General features: G+C 42.1%; 1 protein-coding gene across 3 annotated transcripts in view; it reads left to right on the top strand.

Moving 5' to 3' along the window:
- Positions 1–507: 507 nt before the first annotated feature.
- Positions 508–14055, top strand: part of EPHA4 (EPH receptor A4) — a 159994-nt gene continuing 146446 nt past the window's right edge. The window contains exons 1-3 of one of the 3 annotated variants that reach the window (XM_061386229.1): positions 508–666; positions 3828–3895; positions 8042–8705. In XM_061386229.1, coding sequence (XP_061242213.1) covers positions 576–666; positions 3828–3895; positions 8042–8705 — 823 coding nt within the window. In that variant the 5' untranslated portion in view covers positions 508–575. The remainder of the gene's footprint in view (positions 667–3827; positions 3896–8041; positions 8706–14055) is intronic. The other 2 variants (XM_061386237.1, XM_061386247.1) reach the window with 2 other exon arrangements.

Here is a 14055-nt window from a genome sequence, read left to right as displayed (position 1 = left end):
GCGGTGGTGGCGGCGCACAGGAGTGACTGTGCAGTCCTAGTCGGGGCGCACGGGACGCGAACACTTCAACCCTCAGAAAAGAGCAACAGTAAAGAGGCAGGTCAACTTGATATTTTTTTTTATGGCAATAAAAGAGCGTTTTCCTCCATCTCAAACAGCCCGAGGAGGAACACGGGGTGCCCAACCTTTCTTTGGACCTTCCCTACCCTAACCAATTCAGAGTCTCTCAAAGCTCCGGCCGCTCAGGGGCTGGAACCCTGAGAGGCGACCAGGGGACCCCGCTGCTTCCCTCCAGCGGGGGAGGGACGCGGCAAAACTCACCCCCTCAACCCGGAGGAGACTGAACGCCCCGCCGAGCCCAGAGGGGGCGGGGCTCCGGGACAGGCTCTGCTCATCAGGGGCGGGGCCATGCAGCGCCGTCTGCGCTATCATTGGCCAAGAACCTCGGACTGGCGGGCGTACGTCACGGGTCGGGCCCACCCCCTTGGCAATGTCTTCAGCCTGCTGCACTCCTAAGTTAAGCATTTATTCCACTGGGATAGAAGCGGCAGGAGCAGCGTTGGCATCGACGAACCATGGCTGGGATTTTTTATTTTGTCCTCTTTTCGTTTCTCTTTGGGATTTGCGACGCTGTCACCGGTTCCAGGGTGTATCCCGCGAATGAAGGTAAGAGCAGGGCGACCTTTCTGAGGTTTGGGACAGAGAAGCGACGATCGGCGGTTGACTGGTCCCCGGGAGTGCGAGGCCGGAGGGTGCGGGGGGATCCCGGAGCGAGCAATGCGCCCTGACTCCGGAGAAGGGAGCTGGAGCGGGGGGGAACCGCGAAGGGACCGCGGGAAGCGGCCGGGAAGCCTGCTGCGGGGCGGTGACCCGTGCGTGTGAAGGGGTTGCCCAAGTTTGTAGCGAAAGGACGAAGTTTATCGGTATCCACAGGCGAGGGCAGCCCGTGGATGCGCCCCGAGGGGACGCACAGGAGACAACGCCAAGATAAAAAAAAAAAAAAAAACAAATAAAATTTGTGGACCTATTCCTACTACCACTTCCCAACTCCCCTCAGGTCGAGGGGGAAAGGAAGCCTCGAGCTCCTTGAGGGTATCGTGGTGCTCTCGGGTTCTTGCGAAAGCCTTACGAGCTCTGGTTTCTGCAAAGTTTCCCAAGCCCTGCGCTTCCCGGGACCCGGCTCCCGAGCCTCCGCCGCACAGCGGTCGTGGCGCTGCTCGGCGGGCGCCGGTGACCTGATTTCTAGCACCCGGCGTTAAACACCTTTCTCCCAGTGGGGCCCCGCGCCCTCGAATGCGATTGTCGGCCTAGGGGGCCCCAAGCTACTTATGTCACCCCCAGACCTGGGGAACCCGCTGGCAAGTTGAATGTACTCGAGTTTTGGCTTTTGGCCCCCAGAACTGTACCCCTGGTTAGTTTGGAGGGAACGTGCGGGACCGACTGGTTCCGTGCGGGTGCTCAGTTTTCTGCGCGTCGGTTTGGACGTGCTGGGAGGACTGTGTGTGTGTGCCTGTGTCGTGGAGGTGGGGGTTGATCATTTAGTTTCCAATGATCTCAGAGAAAGGAGAGTTGCGTGCGCGTGTGTGTTTGCGCGCGGGCGCATATGCGTGGATGTGGGTGCGCGGGTGCTCGCGTGGACGCGGACAATTGTGTGCTTGTGCTCGAGTGCCCCGATTGGGCGCGCGTGTGTTCTGGTGATGCTCGCCCTCGAGCCTGCGCGCATCCGTCTCGTCTACTCCTCCACCTCCCCACCCTCCCCCATCCTCCCATCCGTCCATCCGTCAGTCTGTCTCTCTCCAGGATCCGTCCATCCATTCCCGTACGATCTATCATTTTCCCTATTCCGAAGGAGGGAGCCAAAAACCAACTTAGCTTCAGCTGGGCAGCCGGTACCCAGAGCTCGCCAGACGGAGGCTCCCAGAGATTCACACACCTGCCGGCAGACACGGCTCGGCTTGGGAGGAAAGGGGCGCTCTCTCACCCTTCTGGTCTCCTCCCTCCTTCAGAAGGGCCGTCTCGGTCGCTCCTGCCCCCTCGGTCCCCAGAGTCATTCCTCTGAGCCGAATCCTGGATCCCGCGTTCTCCTGACTACTTCGCACTCTTGTTAGGACGTCCCTCAAGACCTTTCTGCACCAAACGTAGAGATTCCCGCCCCCGCCCTTGCTTTTTCTTTTGGAAGGAAAACTTGGGAAACCTAGACAAAAAAGGCGCTGATGGAGCTGTAGGCTGCTGTCGAAAGGGGGGGGGGTCACCCCCTCTCCGACCCCTCCTCCCCCTTAAAAATTAATTCATTTTGTTGCTTTTTATTCCCATCACGTTTTCTTTTCTCCCTTTTACCCTCCCTTCTACTCCCTCCCTTTTTTTGTAAATTGGGTCTTATTGTTCCCTTTGTGTCCCTAATCCACCTTACATAAATCCAAATGGATGTAGCGGGCTTTTCTCTAGGGACCGAGAGGAGAGAAAGGAGGGGGGCGCAGCTCCGGGCTGGAGCAAACGAGGGAAAGCTCTACATTTTAAAATAATTAAGAGACCCTAGGAATTCAGACTTCTCAGGAAAATCAGGAGAAAGAGGCTCGATTTAACTACTTTGACGTCGGGGTGAAATGAATGGGGAGGTGGGCAGAATTCAGGAGCCGGGGGGCAAGACAGAGTTGGGGTACGCTGGAGCAAGAATGAAGGGTTCGCATTCCCACCCCTCCCCCAGACCAAAGAGCTATCTTCGCTGATCAAATTAATAACCCAGTGGTTTCTTTGAGATAGGCCTTTCGACCCCAGGCCTGCAGCTCTCGGTGGGAAAGAGAATGTGGAGAGTTCAGGAATTCATGGCGTCCTTTTCAATGCCCTCTGTGCCTAGGACTGTTTCAGCTTGGGCGGGGTGCGACGGCTGTGTAGTCGACCTCCCGGTGGTCCTAAGCTTGGATGCATGCTCGTCATAGGTGTAGCACAAGCACAGTAAATCTTTTCGGCAGCTCTCCTCCATATCTCAAATTTAAACCAGTGATTTCCTCCTGGCCAAAGAAGTAGTCTTCGATTGTCCTCAAAAAGACCTGGGATGTTAAGGGGAGGGAGGAGGGAAGAGGGTTCAGGATGGGGAACACAAGTATACCTGTGGTGGATTCATTTTGATATATAGCAAAACCAATACAATATTGTAAAGTTAAAAAAAAAAAAAAAAAGACCTGGGAAAGCGAATAAAGTGTATTTGCATCCTAAGTCCACACGTCTGCCATCCCTCACTTCTGAAACTTTGATATTTGAAAAAACAGCGGATACCACATCCAGAGCCTATTTATTTGGTGGTGGAGCGGGAAAAAAATGGTAAGAGAGAGAGCCTTTTCATGACCCTTTGAGTACTCTCTGATAGAATTCACTTGTGGCTCTGTCACCATGATGATGAGTTATGCGGTCATGTGAAACTTGCAAAAACAAATAACTCTAGTAGATACCAGACAGAGATGAATGCAGATTTTGCTCTGGAGTGTAACTGCCTTACATAGATATATTTATTTTTTGAATTGTACTTGAGATTCTCTATTCATCCTTTTTAGAAAATGAATCTACTGAGTCCAGGGATGGAATTTTAAATGCTAAGCAAGTTAAATAAATAAGAACCTGCAGATTTAAAGAGGGGAGAAGATCAAGTGAGTAATGATTATTTACATAAGTGAGACCAAGTTTAGGTTTTGATCAGAGCTGGATATGCACACCCTCGGCACATATGGAAACGCTCAGGCAAATGGTTTTTTGTAGTATTGGCTTTTTGCAATTGGAAATTAATCTATTTTTCTTTGGTTTTCTTTTCTTTCTTTTTTTTTTTTTTTTTGCAGTTACCTTATTGGATTCCAGATCTGTTCAGGGAGAACTTGGGTGGATAGCCAGCCCTCTGGAAGGAGGGGTAAGTTTTTCGAATTGCTCTCTGATCCACAGGGTAAAAAGGAGTGATTAGCAACTTTCTGAGAGTCCTAATGGCTTGATTCTTGTTGATTGTGGCCAGGGGGTCAGATTTCCACCATGGCCTATGAAGTGAATTACGCTTTGTTGGAGAAATCCTATACTCCCTTTGGATAGCTCTGTCATGGCAGAACTGGAATCCAAAAGGGCAGAAAGGGGTTTCAAAACTAGGAGACTGGTGGAGGCATCGCCTTAGATGCCCATTTAAAACTAAAACACGGACAAGAAATATGATCTGGGGACCAAATTAGAATTTATGCCTATTCCTGTGATAGCCGTGAAATCCTGACAGGGTTAATTTTAAAGCAATTGTTCTGTTCCAGATGAGGAAAATGAAAAATAAAGATACCAGAGAGAAAACATTTCCAACTGTACCAGAAGCAGGTTTAGTTCTGTGTGTGAGCAGTGGGGGGCTCTGTAACTTGCTATTGAGGACCTTAAATCAGCTGCTGTTCACTTGCACACTGAGAGAAAGCCTTATGAACCTGCGTAGGTGTTGCACCAGGGGCAACGTCTATGCAGAAAGAAAAAAAAAAAAGCCCCATGATTGTGCATTGTTGGTACTAAATGTGACAGTTATAGTATTTGGAATCTTGGATCTTTGGGGTTCTGGGAGACTGGGTTCTTAAAGTATGAGAGGGTGTATCACTGTTCATTTCTTCTTGAATTTGCCATCACTGCCTATATCAGAAGATTCTGAGAATAGAATTAGGTCGATAGCCACATTCTCCTATCCTTGTCCCCAACACCTTAATAACAGGTCAGAATGAATCAGCTTTGGAAAGAAATCAGTACAACGTGTAACTCTGGCTTCTGCCAAATTGAAATAACTCTCAAATGTTTTAAGAATTAAGCATATCATCCTACCTTTACATGCTTGATAGTCTATGACTCAGTCATTTGATTAAAAGCAGTAAAGATGAGGAATCCTTATCAGGCAAAAATTGTAATGCACAGTGTGGCGCTTCACACCTGGCCATTGAATAAACCATAAAGGGTTGAAAAAAAACAAAGATTCATAGAAACTTTTGGAAGATAGGTGTCACAAATAAGGCAATAAAGCAGACATGAAAAAGAATTTTAGGCTGGTTTTTTCCAAAGCCAGTCTTGTCATCCATTTGAAATAAAATGGAGATTGCCCTGCCTTCCTGTTTTTCAGCCTGAACTTGACTGCAGTTGGTTTGGTCGGTCTCTGCTGAAAAATTCTAGTCTGCCCTCAAAACCATTTTTTTTTTTAATGGGAGGGAGAGTGATTGGCAGGTCTCTGGCAGTGTAGACAGGCTGTATTCACTGCTGATTGCAGGCAATTGCCCTCATCCTTTGAATGCGAAGAAAGGTACAGCTTTATCTTGTGAGAGTCAGACTCTTGTTAATCCTATACCCTGGAAAGGTCACTGATTCAAGGAGGCTTTCCCATGCTACACCAGGGGTATTGCTCTGTAGGTTGAAAGTGTTAGAACCGCTGGCAAAACTGAGAATGAAGGTATCCGTACTTGCATTAAAAAATATAATGAGCTTTATTTTTCTTACTGATTGTTTCCAAGTTTAAAGAGAGGACATATCTAGCGTGATTTTGGACCTGACCTGTTACACTCAATGTACATGTGACCTATTTAAAAGCAAGGAGTAGCACATTTTTTGAGTATAGTTCATGGTCTGTCCTGTTTCTGGAAAGCTTTTATTATAATTTAATATGCCACAGACATCTCCTTCCCCACACCCCAGCTCCTGAGAACTGTTGAAAGACCATCTGATCACTTTTTCTAGATACAAAACTTCTTTTGGTTGTCTTCATGTCCCTTAAAAAAAATACTGTGCCTAGCTGAGTATACACAACCCAGAACTTTTTATGGGCAGAATGTGGACTTCTGAATATAGAATGTTCTCTTTCCCTTTCCTGAAATGCCATGTATGTGTAATGTTTTAAGTATTATTATGAAAGGTAAGAAATGAACTTGTCTGTAAGAAAATTAGTCCTTCTAAAATATATAGTAGCCGTTGAAAAATTATCTGACAAATTATAAAGTTTAATTAATTTCTAGCTTTTGTAATAAAGAAGACATTTGCAGACTTAGAATGAAGGGATAAATTGGATGTGTACCAAGTAGGAGATGGATTGGCTTTTAAAAGTTCTTTCTTTACTGTAAAAGCATATTTGAGTTTTTTTTTTTTTTATTCTGAAATCTCTACTTATCCTTAGAACAGTTCACACCTTGGTTGGAAATTTGAAATTATAATTTTGACCAATAATGCCATACGTTTGTTTGTTGTTATTGTTATCTTTAAAAAGAAACCTTATTTGACAATACCACCAGGTCAAAAATGAGCTATGGTTTCATTTTTTCATTAGAACAGCTAAGCAGAACATGAAAATAATGGAAAGTGATGACTCCTGATGGCAACATTGTAGCAAAAACCTAATTTCTTGGCAGTATTCATTTAAAGGAGAATATTGAGTTTCTGACACTGATTGTAAAATGCAAAACTAAGGGGAGATTTGTCATTGTTCTGGTGAATTGATCAATGTGTTTAGACAATTAAGTTTGGCTGGAAAATCTGAATTAGATCTGAATTATCTGTATGAACAGTGGATATGTCCCTACGTGCTTTCATTTACATTGATAAATGTGTTTTTCCATATATCCTTTGTTCTGAGATGAGAAGCATGCTGAGTAGGTTTTTTTGAAGGTGGGGATCTATTTTTGGATTTACATGAATTTCCCCAAATAAGTAAATTACTGGTGATTTATTGCTTAGTGGATAAAAATAAATTTTAATCACCACAGGGCACTTATCTCTTTCAGTTCCAACTTTCATAATGGTGGCAGATGAAAGGGATGCAGAATTTTATGTATTATGGCCCTTCACATAGTAACATTTCTATCCATTAATAGTTTTCCAATGCACAGATGGGAAACCTGTTAAAAGATACATTATGATTCTATGTACTTCATTGGATTGAATGGAGCTTTAAGTGGAGCTATTATAGAATATGATTTTTTTAAACTATCTTTTTTCTTCTAATTATATTCATGTGTTAGATATTTAAGCTGATTTATACCAGCTCTATATAAAGCCATTACTGTAGATGCTAATGAAGAATTGGAGGCTGCCTACTAGTCTGGTAGGAGCCCCCAAATTATCTTGCTGCTTTTAGGATTGTTTTAAAAGCATAGCAAAAATGAAACTAGAATGCTAGTCACAGTGAATTTTGCTGAACTCAGATTATCCCACTGTGAGAATCTTTATGTTACAAAGTAGATTGAAAGAAAACCCTACCATACTTTAATTTTCTTGGGCTTTCCATCATAAATACCACTTAGTATTTTTTTCTCAATATCCACAGACTATTTAGAAGCAATGCATGTGTACATTCATGTTTACTTAATGTGGCTTTCTTTTAAAAATAAGAACAGTATACAAACTTTTGGACTGAATACATGCTCTTGAAACGTGTCCTACCATTTTAAATGACAGTGTATTTGAGAAATCCAACCATAAAGTTTACTCTCTATCTTTCCAGGATTACCGAAACCAGAATGGTGAGATTTTCTTTACCCCTTTAAAGAGTAATGACAATGCCAAAAAGAAAAGAAAAAACAAAATTGACTGCGATTTTTTTTAGGTATTAGAGAGCAAAGTTCTGACAGGAGCACCACTAATTAACTGATAATTGTCTTCCTTTGGCAAACTCTGCTCTTCCTGCTCTTAATTTGCAGGTCTCTGCTCAGTTGTTGGAACAATACACATCCCTAGTTTTTCATTTATGAGTAAATTTGAACTGTCGCCACTTGAAATTGCAGCTGTTGTAATAGGTGAATTTGAGGTTGTTAGACCACCACCAGGAACTGCCTGAGAACTCAGAAGCAATCAATCTAGTAATACCTCTGGAATTTTAGGCAAAAGAGTGAAACAATGAAAAGAAAATAGCTCCCCAATACAGTACCATCTTGATGAGGAATTAGTGCTGGGTAGTTTTCTTTCTTATTGAAACAAAAATCATCACTGTCCTATGAGGGGAAAACAGAACTGATAAATCACTGTATGATGAAATGTTTGCAATTGATGCATTTCCTTTGGCTCTTTGCAGTGGGAGGAAGTGAGTATTATGGATGAAAAAAATACACCAATCCGAACCTACCAAGTCTGCAACGTGATGGAGCCCAGCCAGAATAACTGGCTGCGAACTGATTGGATCACCCGGGAAGGGGCTCAGAGGGTGTATATCGAGATCAAGTTCACCTTGAGGGACTGCAACAGTCTTCCGGGTGTCATGGGCACTTGCAAGGAGACGTTTAACCTGTACTACTATGAATCAGACAATGACAAAGAGCGTTTTATCCGAGAGAGCCAGTTTGCCAAAATTGACACCATCGCAGCCGACGAGAGCTTCACCCAAGTAGACATTGGCGACCGAATCATGAAGCTCAACACGGAGATCCGGGATGTGGGGCCGTTGAGCAAAAAGGGGTTCTATCTGGCTTTTCAGGATGTGGGGGCCTGCATCGCCTTGGTATCGGTCCGCGTGTTCTACAAGAAGTGTCCGCTCACCGTTCGCAATCTGGCCCAGTTTCCGGACACCGTCACAGGTGCTGATACTTCTTCCCTGGTGGAAGTTCGAGGCTCCTGTGTCAATAACTCTGAAGAGAAGGATGTGCCAAAAATGTACTGCGGGGCAGATGGTGAATGGCTGGTACCCATTGGCAACTGCCTATGCAATGCCGGGCATGAAGAGCGGAATGGAGAATGCCAAGGTAAGGAGAGCCATATTGTACTTTTCATTAGGGCTTAGTGCACGTAATTAAATCAGAGATGAGACTAAATGGAGTAAAGCCAGTAATTAGCAGCCCCTGTGGGATGTGGTGGGACAGAGGGGTCTAATGAGTAAGTGCTACAGCTCCAGGTGGCAAAGCTAAGACGATTCTAATACTGACAAAATAAATGATGCTGCTGTAATCAGCAGAAGGCCAAACACATTTGCTAACAGGCACTTAGATGTGAACCGGCTTGATGTGCCCTCTGAAATGTAAATGAACAAGCTGAAGAAAGGGCGCTGATTGATCCTTGCTTCAAGAGGACCCACACATTTTCGAACCCTGGTTCCCCTGTTGGTAAACATCTCTCCTCCTGTGGATATGTCCGTGAATGATTTCAATGTCAAATTAGGGTTTGTTGTTCCAATTTCCTCCTGCTGATTAAAATCGAACTGTGTGAGGAAAGTCCAGTTTTTCCTGCCTTGTGGAGCAGCGTAGACATGGATCAGCAAAGTGGAGTGACAGGGTTTCACGTGCCTTCTGTTCCATTGAGCTCCCATTGGTGGGATCTCCAAGTGAACTGAATCTTGATGAAAGACCTCTTAATTTCCCTGAGGAGGTGATAAAGAGCTAATAAGAGTCTTCTTATTGGATCTGTGGTCAGAGGTAGTAGTAAATTGTGATCCATTTTGATTATTGAGTTTTTGAAGAAATCCAGGTTTGTTTGGTTTTTTTTGGTCATGTTAATGACTATTTATCATATTACTAAGCTGACTTCTTTTCCTCTTATTTAACCCTGTCTGCAATTCCCTCTTCCCTTATTTCCCCTTTTGGAGAGAGTTTGCAGACTTCTTATATTAGCTTTGTTTTTGAGTAAAGGCTGGGAGTATTCCATATTTATATGGATTGCTCATATCACGTGCGAATTAAGGCTTGCAAAAATCAGTTATCTCAAGACTTGTATTTTTGCTTGGTATTTATCTTCAGTGGTTATCAATAGTCTGCTGCCGCCAGTCTTATTACGGTTACTACTAAAGCGTGTAACTCTGGGTCCCATCTCTGGAACAGATCAGATTAATCTTTTCTCAGGGTGATTGTTGAGCTGGAGACTACACTACCACATGGTTCATCTGATTTGGTGATTAAAGAACCCGAAATAACTGACTGCCAAACAATTTGTCTGGCATTTCAACCGTTTTAATGACAGGTGGGATTGACCATAGAGCAGTCCACTTGACCAATTGGAAATCAGCAGTTATAACCTAAAGAAAGTTGCGTTTAGGGTAGTTTGGTGTCATAGAGTTTTAAGAGATCATAAGTGTTCTTCTTGATGTGATATAGTTATTTCTAGAAGTAGCTAACAATGAATGTCTTTTAAATGCATTGAAAATATAAAACAGAATAAAGACTGGCAACCTTTTCTGTTGACTTTGAGTCAAAAGGTAAAGTTGAAAATTTAGATGTTTGAATTTCAAGGTGTTTTTTTTAACAAAGATTAATTTCTTACTTAGCAACTACTAGGTAAGCTGTACCAAATGGAAACCCTGAAGTATATTCCAGTGTTAATGTTAGAAAAATATGAGTGCATTGTTGGCACCTAAATTATAATCATCATAGCGGGAAGAGTGAAATGAATAGGGTAATAATACTGCTTCGCATCTTAGAGTAAATTGTTCTTCCTTCTTGATTTTTGTAAGACAAGACTTGCACATCTTAACATGTCAAGATTCTTACATACATGTTTCTTAAAAAACACATTGTCCTCCATTTTTGCTCAGATGTTCATGTTTCTGGCATCAGTACATCTCTCTGTATCTAATGTCATTGATTTCCAATTGTCACACAGCCCAGTAACTCATACATTGCTGCACTGTGAAACTCCTTGACATCTTTACAACCCAAATTAGAAGGAAAAGAGAAAAAGATGGAGGAGGGAGTGAATGTAAAGGCAATTGAACATGGTAGTGGATGGCTTTATGGAAATAATCTTAGGAATACAGTTCATCATCACGTGATTCATAGAAAGTTTGAGGCTGCATGGTTTAGGTTCAGTCCATTTTTGAGCAAACTATTCCTAACACAAGACTAGATATTTAATGGAAGTGGAAGTTTGATTAAGCTGTTGTTGAGAATCTTCATTCTTTGCACTCTCTCGTGCTATCCACGTACTTTCTTTGCTACTTGTAGAAAGATTAAATCTTTCAAGAAGACACTTTTTGCACAAAACCTTGCACTGCTTGTTTTTAAACACTATCAGGTAAGAATCTCTGATGAATTTAGGGAGGAAGAAAAAACTTGAATCCTAAGAATTCTTAAATCCCAAACTTGAGTGAGATTTTTTTTTTAAAGAGATAAGTCAAGTCTGTAAACATCTTAAGAGTAATAAGAAATGGTTGCTTCCATCTGTGCCACCATTTGGCTTCCTAGGTAGCGCTCACTAGCGCTAAAGAACCTGCCTGACAAGGCAGGATACATAAGAGACGTGGATTCAATGCCTGGGTTGGAAAGTTCCCCTGGAGAAGGAAATGGCAACATACTCCAGTGTTCTTGCCTGGAGAGAGTCCCATGGACAGAGGAACCTAGAGGGCTGAAGTCCATGGGGTTGCAAAGAGATGGACATGAGTGAAGTGACTTTGCACGCATGCACACAGGCATGTGCCATCATTACTGGGGTATCAGGATTATCTAAGTAGAGCAGAAAAACATCCACATAAGGAAATGTGTCTCAGTTTGGTCACTTAGCTGCACGACCTTGAGCATGTTTCTTAAACACTCTGTGCCTTTGTTTGTTAATCTATAAAATGGGTTGATAATAATTGTACTTAGCTTAGAGACTTAGAGGACACAGTGATGTAAAATTGGTAAAAAAAAAAAAATCACTGTTTAGATTATAAAGCATTAAACTGATGTTAATGCTAGCTTCTTTTATCACTTATCAAGGTCATACCTATTGACTTTTAAGGGTGTTGAGTTGAAATGGTAAAAGGGAAGTCCATCTTCGAGCCACTCTTAGAAGTCAAGGACAAAGATAGGAAGCATTGCATTTGCCCTAACAAAGAGTAAGGATCATTTGAAAATGATATTTGGAGAGTGTCTTTTTTTCCACCCCCCCCCACCCCCCCACCCCTCTGCTATAGGAAAGAGAACTTTTCCTTTGAGTGAAAGAAAAGTGATTTGGGAGTGGAACAAGAAAGACCAGGGTGTAAAGGGAGCTTAAGAAAGGATATAAAAGAGAATGGGCAAGTCTTCAGAACTCTGGCAGCAGATCCCTCCCCAATTGTCTTTTCAATGGGTCTTCTGTGGCAGGACAAATAGAAGGACAGGTGAAAGGTCACCTACTTCCTCATCCATCTTCCTTGGGGTCTGGGAGGTCAGAGTGAAGATTGATTAAGATCTTAAATGTTTGACAAAAGATCCCTGGGCAAAAATGGCCAGGGCGGGTGGGGGCCTGGGGTATGCTGTTGTTTGAATCTAACCCTGATCATCTGCCAGAATCCTCCAGAGACCTCGAAGACAGAAGGACACTTCCTCTTGGAGTTCTTACCTCCAAGCAGTACATGCAAATGCAGACGGAGGGCGAGGAGCCCCATCAAAAGTGTCAAGAGTGGCAGGGCATGGCGGGCTTGCCCTCTGCAGCAGCTGCAAGTTCACCCTCCCCTAGAATAACATTTTCTGAAATGATTTGGCTCCGTCTCAGCAGGACAAAAAAAGAGTGGAAGCCACTCATTTGTCTCCTGCAGGAGAATGTCTGGCTGGCATTAGCAGTAGTTTGAACTTGCCTAGTGATGGGGTGCAGAGAATAAGAAACTGTTCTAGTTAGTCGGAGAAAGGAGAAAAAATTCCACCTCAGACATGTCTCCCTCTCCCCTAGTACGAACCCTGCCCCTCATGAGGGAATGTTCCAGATGTTTTACAGGATTATTTTTATTACTTCAAAAATATTAAGCTGGAGGAAGAGACAAAAAGATTTTTATTACCTTATTTTTTACTTAATTAAAAAGCTGAAAAATGAAAGGGAAGTCACAGATTTACTCTTTGTGAAATAGTAATAAGCAGCATATTCAGAGAGCATGTATAAAAATAATACTAATAAAAAGAAAACAGTCTTATGGAGTCACTTAAGGACAAATAATCACAACTGTGACAAAATTAAGCTGGGTAGGAATCAACCCTTGCTTAAATATATAATTTTGCTGTAAATTGTTTGGGGTCCTATATACTTAGGGACCTCTATTATGTATTATTATATATATGATGCCTTCATATCAGTAAAAGCTTCTTAAAAGCTCTTTTGAGAAAAAACAAGATGGAAATGCTTTGATGGCTATAAAATAGAAATATTTCATATTCATGCTCTGAAAAAAGAGAGAGGTCTGTGTTTAAAAAAATGACTACTTTGTTTTTCTAATATATTACAGAAGAACCTTAGGAGAAAGAAGTACCAGAAAGGATGCATTTAAAATATAGTTCAGAGAGATGCTGTTATATTCTTTCCACTTTTGAAATTTTTCTTCCACCTTTGAATCATGTCTTTAAGAATCAATTGGTTAAATCACATGGTTGCTTTTATCTCTGACTTTGAAGCATGGCTGTGATCACTGAAAGACGCAATTCTTTATATCCGAGAAGAGCAGGGTTTAATTATTGTCCTTTTTCTGTTATACTTTTTTATTTTCCTTTCTACATGTGACCAGGCTTCTTTTGTGAGTGAATCAGGCAATGGTCTATTTTGGATTCACTAAAGCATCATGTAGGAATTATCTCAGTTAGGGATTTTTGAATCCGGTATTTAAGATTTGATGACTTATTTTAATCTGACTGAGCTTCCTTGTACTTTTCAAAAATGAATTAAGACATAATTATTCTGTTAAGACTTGAGTCTTTAGGATAAAGACCGATTAAATGGCTTTTCAGCTACTACTGTGCAAAGCAGAGGTGGTCATGATATATGTTTGACTTTCATTGAATTTTAATACTTAGGTTTTGGGGGGCATTTTTTTTTTTGCATTTAATCGATGAATTTAACATTACAAAAGAATTGTATGCTTCAAACTCTTACTCCAGCTTACTTCTGATTTATCAGTCTTTATGATTTAGTAGATAACCCAAATATATCTGTACAGTGTATTTTAAAAAATAACTGAAATGGAGTCATCTTCTTGTCATCTTGTTTTTATGATATTTGACTATTTATCTTGGACATCATTCCATATTAGAGAATATAACTTTTCTCCATCCTTCATAATTGATAATTAATATTCTGTAGTGTGAATATATCATACTTTATTTAATTTTTTCTTTTTTGATGGATAGTTCGGGAATCTTGGTTTTTTTCTAGTAATATTTTTAA

This window comes from Bos javanicus, chromosome 2, assembly GCF_032452875.1.
Source record: "Bos javanicus breed banteng chromosome 2, ARS-OSU_banteng_1.0, whole genome shotgun sequence".
Lineage (NCBI taxonomy): Eukaryota > Metazoa > Chordata > Mammalia > Artiodactyla > Bovidae > Bos > Bos javanicus.
Note: the sequence above shows the minus strand (reverse complement) of the source record. Positions and strands in the feature narration are given on the sequence as shown.